The 11,119-nt window shown below is 34.0% G+C and overlaps 1 protein-coding gene across 3 annotated transcripts in view; it reads right to left on the bottom strand.

Annotated features, from left to right (window-relative positions):
• Window positions 1–11,119, bottom strand: part of LOC115233254 (fatty acid synthase-like) — a 35,192-nt gene that overhangs the window by 7,752 nt on the left and 16,321 nt on the right. For all 3 annotated transcript variants that reach the window (XM_029803560.1, XM_029803559.1, XM_029803561.1), the window contains 9 exons: window positions 9,273–9,691; window positions 4,928–5,221; window positions 4,628–4,841; window positions 4,373–4,533; window positions 3,948–4,265; window positions 3,316–3,818; window positions 2,194–2,492; window positions 1,697–2,098; window positions 488–1,506 (listed from right to left, as the gene is read on the bottom strand). In XM_029803560.1, the coding sequence (XP_029659420.1) occupies window positions 488–1,506; window positions 1,697–2,098; window positions 2,194–2,492; window positions 3,316–3,818; window positions 3,948–4,265; window positions 4,373–4,533; window positions 4,628–4,841; window positions 4,928–5,221; window positions 9,273–9,691 (3,629 nt within the window). The remainder of the gene's footprint in view (window positions 1–487; window positions 1,507–1,696; window positions 2,099–2,193; window positions 2,493–3,315; window positions 3,819–3,947; window positions 4,266–4,372; window positions 4,534–4,627; window positions 4,842–4,927; window positions 5,222–9,272; window positions 9,692–11,119) is intronic.

The raw sequence follows: 11,119 nt of genomic DNA, 5'->3' as shown, positions 1-11,119 counted from the left end.
ATGTTTATCATGTGGTCGCCTCGAAACCATACAACTTCTGTCTGAAACATTTTTTTCTACAATTTAAAATAAAAAAGTTATTTGGGGTGAGACATTAAAATGGGACACCCTATAGAGTTTTGAAAAGGTCTCGACAAGGGCTATAAGAATATGCAATAAAAAAATAGAAGTTTCAATTTAAGAAATTCAATGTGACCTTGATATGACCTTAACAATGCCACCCAAGGTCTAACTAATATTCCTATCTCTTTTCCCCCTCAGAACCAGCTTTTGTCTAAAAAGTTTCCTTTTAAAACTTACAGGTTTTGAGATATTTGCCTGTTAAGATTAAAAAGACTCGCCCTGTATACGACATATATATAAAGCGAAATTTTAAATAGCGAAGTTATTATATCACATAATATAAAAATATAATTATTATTGCGCATACATATATAGATAGTTTTATTGATACACTATTTAAATCTTTGCAAAAATTTATATATACCATTTGACTGACGTAAGCGGTAGGTACCGGTTTGGCTTCTGGACGCGGCAGATGTAAATGTCTATAAGATCCCCAGGTTTTATTAGAGCGCAAAACATTGATAGTCATGTCTTTTTGCAATTGTTGTTTATAAAAGGGATTTTGCAGAGAAAATTTAGGAGCCTTCTGGTCTTGAATAAGTACACCTCTGACAAGCTCACCGCCTGACTCCTTTCTCAAACAGTTAACAAAGCCTAACAAACCGCACTCAAGGTCTGCCTCTCCAACAATTATGATTCTACTATCTTTATCAAGTTGATTCTCATCGTTCATAAGCAACTTTAAGTCTTCGAGCCAATTAAAGTTGTCATTATTTATATAGACGACAGCCGTTTTCTTTACTTGAACTTTTTTCTTTAAAAGCACGATTAATTCCGTCTCAGTGCGCTTTTCGAGAATAACATTTAATTCATACTGTCGCAAATATTTGTCGTAGTTAATTATGTTGCATTTTTCGCGTGTCAACAGATAACCACCTTCTCTTACGAACGGCAAAAGTTTTTCTAATGAATTTTGTTGTTTTGTCAAGAGGTTGAATCCGATAGCTATTAAGACTTTATCATCTATAGATGGTTTGTTTAAATCTGCGATTATAACATTTTGTGGTAATTCTACTGGATTGAAACGATTCAATGATGTTAATAAAGTAATATCTGCCTGTATTAGCGGCATATTACTAAGAGTTTTAATCAGCAACAAAGATGATAATTCTTCCAACATTATATTATCGATATCTTCTATTAGTTCAATGGCTTTTACTTTAATGATCTGATGATCTTCCAACGCGAGTTGCGCCGATATTTGGATCGCTTCGCTTAAAGAAATCTTCACGCGATCATGATGAGCTACAAATATGTATTCCTCGATAATGGGATCCTGAGTTATTTTCTGGCGAGATATTACAGTAGCTTCAACACCTCGAATCTCTATTCCGCCAGATATAATTGCGCCTATTTCTCTATATATCCGTATTGATAATTCTGTAATGAGACTGAATTGAAATAACAATTTCGCTACAAAGATCCTTTACACGATATTAATGATAATGCAATGAGTAAAATATAATGTTTCTAATATTTATTTAACTTTAAATTGTTAAAAATTTTTTATTTTAGATCTTTATTTATTGATTATTTTAATTATTAAATTTTCAATTAATGAAGAACATACGTTTATCCTCTTCTGTCGTTATCTCCCGCAGCTTTGACAAGTGAAGCGCAGGATCGATCACCAATTTTTTAATATTCGTAGGAACATATAAATCCCTATCGTTTCCAAGAATATACAGCTGCAGCATGGTATCCATAAATGTTACCCAATTATTTTCCCAAGCAATATGTCCTTTGTTGCCTGAAATAGATGCGCTTTTTAATCCACGGAACTTGCCGTTGTACTGGTAACCGCGTAATTTCAGCTCTTTGTAGATATCTCGAGCAGTCATATGTTCTTTTTTGTTGTCATCCTCCGGCAATAGATTGGTCGGAATCATTTCTTGTTCTGGATTCGATACAGTATGTACTGTACCTATTACCACAACACTATCTCCTTCAATAATTTCGAATCTTCCACTGCCTGTAACATTTTTATATTTAATATTTCACATAATTGCGAGATCATATTACTTTAACGTTACTGTTACGAAATAATTTAATGATTTTTCATAATACCTTCCTGTATAGTAATCGTCAATTTTACATTATTCGATAAGTGAGTAGCACGAATAAAGCTTATATCTCGAAATATTATCGGCATAGTTGTGTATATCTTTCCTTTCATCATGCCGATAGTTTCCCAAACGAGCGCAAGATATCCTGTCGCTGGTAGTAAATTTCTTCCGCCGATTACATGATCGACCATATAATCATAGTTTTCGTCGTTGAGATTGATTTCGACTTGTCTTTCTCTGAATTGTATATGCTTCTGTGATTGATAGGTTGTCACAAACCAATCTTCAGAATGATCCCATCTATAAACCAGCATTAAAACCTTGCGTATGTATATTATATACATGCTTGTATATCTCTAAACGTTTCTCATTTATGTTACGTCCAGATCCAAGGAGGAATAGATCGTCAGAAGGGTGTAACAAGAATTTCCTAAAATCATATGCCTTAAGATGCATGAGGTCAAATAGTATCCGAATCTTTTTTTTTTTTTTTGCGTCAACCAGCAATAGCCCGGTAACGGGATTAGCGCAGCATTCAACCTTGGACCTACTGCACATATGAGTCTGTCACATTTCATAATATACGAATACACGTGCAACTATCACGGCTGCCTAGCAGCAATTAAAGGACTGCGCAGTCTGGCAAAAAATCGTGCATGTGCAGTAAGATCCAAGGTTGCATGCTGCGCTAGTCCCGTTACCGGATTGCAGCTGGTTGATGCAAAAAAAATAAGGTTGGATACTTTTTGATCAGACCTCGTATATCTCGGGTCGAACAAACTATCAAGTGTGAAAAGTAAGTCAACAACCAGGAGAATCGCTCTTACGCTGTATGTTTCAAACATTCGCCTTGCTATCGTCTGGTCGGCAATAAAATATGAAATTTGTATCCAACCGAATGTTGCAATCTCAGAAGTTTTACTATTTTATGATGTTTAAATTGATATTTTCTAGATGATAGCGACTCGCCTGCTATACTTTGCCTAATACATTTTTGAAGTTTATAGTTTCTAAAATTATACATGTGCTCGAATCGTGGAAAAGAAAAGAATTATGGAGTCCACTGGACGTAACATTTATATAAACAACATGTAACAAGATTTATTATAACACTGTATTTTACTTGATAGATGGAGAGATCATAGGAGTGCCTCGACTAACTGGAAATTCCACTGGCGGATATAAATTAGCGATCTGCGGTTGTAAGCCACAATTGTAGAGTTTTCCAATCCCTTGCAAAGTTACATCGGTGGTATTTTGCTCAGTGCGCTGAGTCAGTACGATGTTCGCCACTTTTGGATGTAAGGATTCTTTCAAGATATGTTGCAGAACGCCGTCTGGTGCAATTTCGATAGTCACGGCGTTATTTGGAATTAAATTTGTTGCTTGTTCAAATAATACAGTATTTAGTATACTATGTGTATGATAATTTGCTGAAGATAATTTCGATATCTCATTAGACCATTCGATGCAAGGTATGGAGGTACTGATCCATCTTGAACTTCGTTTTTTCGACCGTGGTATTACTTGATTCAAATTATGTAAAAGTCGAGTTTCCACGGATGCGAGATAATGACTGTGATATGGTATATCGCAGGAGATTTCTTTCACGTTAATGTTATTAATCTGACAAAACGTAGTTAATTAATGCAAACAAGTATGAAACAAATTAAAACTTAAGGTTCAATATTTTCAAAATAAAAAAAGATCAATCAGAAGATCAATCTGATTAAAAATTAAATTAAAAAATGATACCTGTAATTTTTTCACGAACTCTTTTATGGATTCTGCGGGCCCACTTACAATATTACTGTTTTGACTATTGTAGCAAACTATTTCAATATCCGCTGGACATATATTCTTGAGGCATTCGTAATCAAGATTCACAACTGCCATAGAGCTGTGAATCGCATTTCCTTCGACACAAGCTAACCCAATAAAGTATGCCGATAAAATAGTTTGTTCAATAGTTAGACATTTATCCGCATACGCACAACCAAGTTCACCAGCAGAATGACTAATCATGTAATCCGCAGTAATTTCTAAAGATGTTAGAAGATCTACTAAGCCGACCTATAGAATTATATCGATATTTTTATAATTATATAGTATTTAAAAACGATTCACATTGTTAATATACAATAATTTTCATATAAATTTGTATATTTATACTATTTTACCTGAATAGCGATGATACCAACAAGTGTGTGTAAAGCGCTTTCGCAAGCTTTTTCGCCTTCATTTGTCAAAATGTTCATGATGTTTATATCATATGATTTTAAAATAGTGTCGCACATTTTTACAGCTTTTGCAAAGGCGTGAAATTTTAATAAATTTCGACCTGACAAATTTTTAGTTTAGGAATTATATCGTTTCATCACATTTAAATATGTTATCATATGTTAAACGTAAAATATTGAATATATTATATATACCCATCCTTGGCCATTGCGCGCCTAAGGCAGAGAATATAAACCAAATAGGTCTTTTTACATTCTTATTATTTTCATCCTTATTGATCTCCTTTATTGAATTTTTTTGCAAAGTGTCCAATATAATATATCCTCTCCATGGATGACCCTCTATATTATCTGCATGGATATCGTGTAGTAAACGAATATATTCGGCATCTGTCGAATGATTAGCGACCTACAAGACAAACAATTTTCTTAAAACAGTAACAAATATATTTTCTAATAATTGAAAATAATGTTGCTTTTGAAATATCTATTAACATCGTTTAAAAACAAGTTTATTGATTCTTCAGTGCGTCCGGACAATGTCACAAGTCTTGACAAGCCATCGCTCGGTGCTGCATTGTTAACTTTCTGTTTGATATTCCATTTTAGTAACATATGAGCATTGGACCCCCCGAAGCCAAAAGAATTAATGCCTATGTAACCATTATTAAGTGGCATTGCTTCTGTAACCACTTGGATAGTTCCATTTACAAGAGCATCTATATCATTTCTTGGTGACGTATAATTGATGTTTGGTGGAATAAGACCCGTTTCGAATGCTATTATCACCTTAAAAATCAATAAAATTAATTAGATATATAACAACCTATAGTTTTATTATTATTTTTGTATCTATTCAAAAATTATCCGTATAATGACGCGTTTAATGTCATTAACTGCAAACATCTCATTAATTTATTAAAAAATTATAATTATAATTATAATAATTTCATTGAAAGATTGCAAAGCTGTTGCGAACCATTGCTGTACGATTGTGGCAACATTACGATGTCCGTCTTTAGAAAGATTATAAGGAAACGTTATACCAACATTAGCATGTATGCATATTTTTAGTAATGCAATTAAATAAATAATAAAATGATTAAATTTAAATAATTTAATTTGTAAAGTTCAAAATTTTATTTATATGGATATTAGACGCTATATTACATCTTAAGTAAGATAATAAAAAACGGATGATTTTTACTTCTTCGGACATTTATCTGTCCGACTTCTAAACAATCCAATATCTGAATTCCCTGTGTTGGGATTGTATTAGAAATTAAACTCATAGAAATAATTATTACACTTTTAATTTCTTGCTAATTGCTCTTTGCAAACAATTATATAATTCTCATGACTAAAACTCAAATACGAGATGAATAACGCATCGCGCGTCGCATAACGGTAAATAAACTGGCGGCTGAATACTGCTTTTTGAAAAGTTTTTAGAATGTAGCAATAACATTTATCATGAAATATTACAGTGACATGTTCCTGTAATGTTTCTACAATGTTGCGTTGCAACTTGCAAGATTGTAACATTGCTGTAATGTATTTGAAATGTTCTGTGCTGCACGGGAGAGAGAGAGAGAGAGAGAGAGAGAGAGAGAGACGAGAGCGCGGTGGCGCGGGAGGACGATGTGTGATGCACGGTGTGCAGAGAGAGAGAGAGAGAGAGAGAGAGAGAGAGAGAGAGAGAGGGAGATGTTATATGTAACAAAATATATACATATTATGTATGTGCAATGTATGTAAAAATTGCATAATATATATATATAAAATGTACAGCAATGTATATACATATTAGGTATAACAAAGTATATACAAATTATGTATGTGCAATGTATGTATCTAGAGATTGTGCAATGTAAGTGATGTATAACATTGAAGAATTAGCACAGAAGTATATAATGTACAGCATTGTGTATATACATATTACGTACAACAAAATATATACAAATTATGTATATACATTATGTATCTACACTTCACATATAATTTACATACATGTACTATATGTACATATAAAATACATCAATGAATCTTCATATTATATACAGGGTGTATCCTAAAAAGTGGGAAGTATTGCAATGGGGGATTCAGGACACAAAAATAAGAGAAAAAGTTCATATAAACATATGTCCAATATGACCTTGTTTTCAAATTATAGCTTGTTTTATTTTCCAATAGAGTTAAGATATTGAACGGTTTCCTGGTAGATGGATAGGCAGTGCTGGTCCTATTGCCTGGCCAGCTCGCTCTCCAGACCTGAATCCACTCGATTATTCCAAATCGATTATTACTTGTGGGGGCATCTAAAATCCATTGTTTACAAAACACCCATTGACAACGTCGAGATACTTCGTCAACGTGTTGAAGATGGTTGCCGGGAAATTCAAGCAATACCCGGAATTTTTGAAAAAGTCAGACAATCTATGATGAGACGTGTTGAAGCCTGTATTCAAGTTAGAGGTAGTCATTTTGAGCACTTCCTGTAACCGTAATTATCTTAATTCTGTTGAAAAATAAAACAAGCTAAAACTTGAAAACACGGTCATATCGGACATATGTTTATATGAATTTTTTCTCTTATTTTTGTGTCCTGAATCTCTCATTGCAATATTCCCACTTTTTAGGGTACACCCTGTATATTGTAATGTACATCTAAATCATGTATATGAAATGTACGGACATTTTACATACAGGATATTATTTCCATGTCATGGAAGATGTATATTTATCGTATGTCGATGTTATATGGATAGAGAGATTTTTTTGCAATATAAGATGTATAAGAACCACTTGTCTTATATTCGTAATGTAATTTGCCTATAATATTTTGATGAGAGCAATGGGCTAATTGAAAGGCAGGCGCGGTTATCGGGAGATAGAAAAGAATTATCTTTTGTTGAATTTTGTTTATTCGGAACATTTCGGTCCTTGGTTTGGATTCTCTTCAGCAACTACAAATTCTATAAAACATGACGCAAGGAATCGGATAAAAACCGTATAAATTTTTGATTATTATTTCGCATTTTTATTTGTTGTTACGTCTAATATAATTATAAAACATCTCGGGCAACTACGTTCATAAACGGATTCTGTCATGCATCTCTTTCCGCGTAGACCTCAACAACATTTGCGGTGGACGGACGAATAAGTGTTCTACACCTTGATAATTATAAATGAGATAAGAGCGTTAGACTGTGAGTATTCTAACCGGTATTAGCTTATGAGACAACTTACTCCATCCATCCACGATGCTGCCATGTGCCACGCCGAACGCAACTTAACTGTTAATTTTTGAACAAAAATTACATCGACTTGTCTCCTAGCATGACGGATATATTTATAAACAAAAAGTTCTAACGGTTGTTGTATCGTAAATTGATGATAATGTCGACGAGCGCTGTTTTTACATTTTTGCTAGGTTGTCAATTAACGTGAGATATGCGTGATGCAAGCTTTCTGTGTCGCTTTGTAAGTTTAAACAGTTTATTTGTCGTTTTATAAAAATCCCCAATGTCATCCGCCTTCCGTATGTATTCTTCATCCAAGACTTCCATTCTGCCCCATGCAAATTCGTGATTGTTAAGCCTATGGTGATAATCGACTGTTGTGAGGTGTGTCTATTAATGTGATTGCGATGCTCCGCTATTCGCGTTTTTAAAAGCTTGTTTATCCTACATATGAGGCGTCGCAGTCTTTACAAGAGATCTTGTAGACTATGTTTTTTCGCGATTCATTTGGTAAGGAATCTTTTTGTACTCGAATGAATTGTCTAAGTTTATTCATGGCGGTGTAAGACAATTTCATTTGTAAATCACGAACCACGGGTATGATTTGCTCGGAAAATTTCGGAATGTAAGGTATGTTGAAGTATGTAATTATTTCCCCCTCTTTATTAGTGCATATACCTCTTTATTAGTGCATATAACTACTCGTTGTATTCTTAGGTTTGTTGTTGAATGTGTTAAATGAGTTTTTAGACGTTCATGTATAAACTGACTGAAGTAAGGGGGGATTTGAGGCGGCAGGAGGCATGTACCAAGCAACTATCTCTTCCGTGGCAGCGGTAACTGTTGTATCTATGTAGGGCATTTATATACTCTTTCAGCCCGACATATAATTATTAGAAAACAATATTTGCGGATTTGAAAAAATATGCGGAGTACGAGTGGCTGAATCGGGAATCGAACCCAAGTCTTTCGCTTTCCGGGCAACTATTCTTACCATTGAGCTATTCAGACCTCACACTTTATGCCACTTTAACACAGTTTATACGACTCCAGAGCGATGTTGGAATCTCGCTCAATGAATGCAGTGCCGACCGCCACGGAGAGACGACATACCCAGTACGTCTCCAGAGCGAAATAAACTCGTCCCATATGGCAGGAACCGGAAATAGACTTTATTCGTCCGTCCACCGCGAATGTTGTTGAAGTCTACGCGGAAAGAGATGCATGACAGAATCCGTTTATGTACGCAGTTGCCCGAGATGTTTTATAATTATATTAGACCAAACGAACCAAAAAAAACAAACAAAAATGCGAAATAATAATCAGAAATTTACATGGTTTTTATCCGATTCCACGCGTCATGTTTTATAGAATTTGTAGTTGCTGAAGAGGATCCAAACCAAGGACCAAAACGTTCCAAATAAACAAAATTCAACAAAGGATAATTTTTTTCTGTGCCTCGATAACCGCGCCTGGCTCTCAATTAGCCCATTTCTTTCATCAAGATATTCATCATTAGAGCCTACTACTTCAAATTGCCTATAATACTTCCCTTATTATAAAAACATTATAATAGATACAAGTTATATTTAGTCTACCTTAGCGATTTGAGTAAAACCACTGGCTGGTTCAGCGTGACCAAGATTGGACTTTACGGAGCCCATCATCAACGGAGTATTTCTGTTTTTACACAAAACATTATAGAGAGCATTCACTTCTACAGGATCGCCAGCTCTGGTAGCAGTACCATGCGCTTCAATGTAATCTAGGCAAGATGGTAATATTCCGCACTCCTTGTAAAACTCCGTCAATAAATTGCTTTGAACATGCGTCGATGGATACATTATTCCTTCCTCTTTGTAACCATCACTGTTTATTTTAATATGTTTACATGTAGCGTAAATTCTTTTAGCATTTTTTGCCTTTTGAAGATATAGCACCGATACGGTTTCGCTACGCGAATAACCGCTTGCGGCATTATCAAAAGGCTTGCAGTAACCATCGGATGATAAAACACCTAAAATCAAATAGTATATATCTTCATACATACATACATACCAGTAACTTAATGCCATCTATGAAAATCGGGCACGAATTTATGCAATCATCCAATATATGCAGCTTATTTTAATTTACTGGGATATTTTAAAACCTTTAAAACTCCCATTTTTTATTTCACATTCTTGTAGTTGATTTCAAGACTTTTCAAAATGCTATGTATTTGCCTTTTTTCGATAAAACATTGCTGAAATATAAAACTTGAAAGTTAACAGGTCAACGTTTAGTTAATCCATTATCTTAAAGCAATTAAGTTTGAGACAAAAAGAAGTTGATGACCTTAGTTAACTTTGACATACTGAGCTCAAACTCAGCTCGGAGTCACCTTGAATTTTTCAAATATATTTTTTATTTTAATTCTACTTTTAGCGCTATAGAAACAACAGCGTGCATGTAGTAGTTATTGTTTCCTGTAGGGGGCTTTATTGACGTGAGTCTCCTTGTCTCTCACGATAGGGTGCATTATAAACACGAGTCCTCCTGCTTCGCATGATTTTTCCTAGACTTATTGCAGAAGATGTTCAAATATATTTCTATTTTTTCGAATGCATAACGCAATTCTCTGCAGGAAATGTGTGACAGTTTGTAATAATATATCCCGTAATATGTTTCCTCAAGCTGTTTAAATTCTTTTGATCATGTCTTCTCTAGTTGTTGACTCCTGTTCATAGACAACATTCTTTAAATACCTCTCAAAATAAAAGTCAAGCAAATTCAAATCTGGCGATCGCGCGAACCATGGTACGGATCCACCTCGTCTAATCTACCTTCTATTAAAATATCTTTTTAAATAGTTTCTTACAATTCGTGCATAATGTAGTCCCGCCCCATCCAATTGAATTCACATTCTTTACTTTATATATAAATTAATATCTTGAAACAAAATTGGAAGTTTATCTCTTAGAAACTCCAAAAAGTTCTCTCTGTTCACATTTTCATCAAAAGAATATGGACCTATTAGGTGACCATTGATAATGTCACACCAAACGTTTATATTCCAGCGATGTTGAGCATTTATTTGTTTATACCAACGAAAATTAATATCTGACTAGTAATGACAATTATGCTTATTTCATCAGTATTTTTAAATGTTGATTCATCAGAAAACATAACATTATAAAAAAAGCTGATTCATTTCTTATTATTTCTTCTGTCCTTTGACAAAACTGCATATATGATTTCATATCGTCTGGAGTAAGAGCTTGCCTTAATGTTATGTGGCATCAATGATACTTGACTTTTTTTTTAAATTCTCAGAATTGTTGCTCTCGGTATATCTATTTGTTTTTTCATTTGTCATTTGTTACTAATATGAGGATTAAGATAAATAGCTACTAAGACGGAAAATATACGTGTCGTAATTCGAAATCTAATAACGTAATTATGA

Source organism: Formica exsecta, unplaced genomic scaffold (assembly GCF_003651465.1).
Source record: "Formica exsecta isolate Colony F162 unplaced genomic scaffold, ASM365146v1 scaffold167, whole genome shotgun sequence".
In the NCBI taxonomy this organism is placed as follows: Eukaryota; Metazoa; Arthropoda; class Insecta; order Hymenoptera; family Formicidae; genus Formica; species Formica exsecta.
Note: the sequence above shows the minus strand (reverse complement) of the source record. Positions and strands in the feature narration are given on the sequence as shown.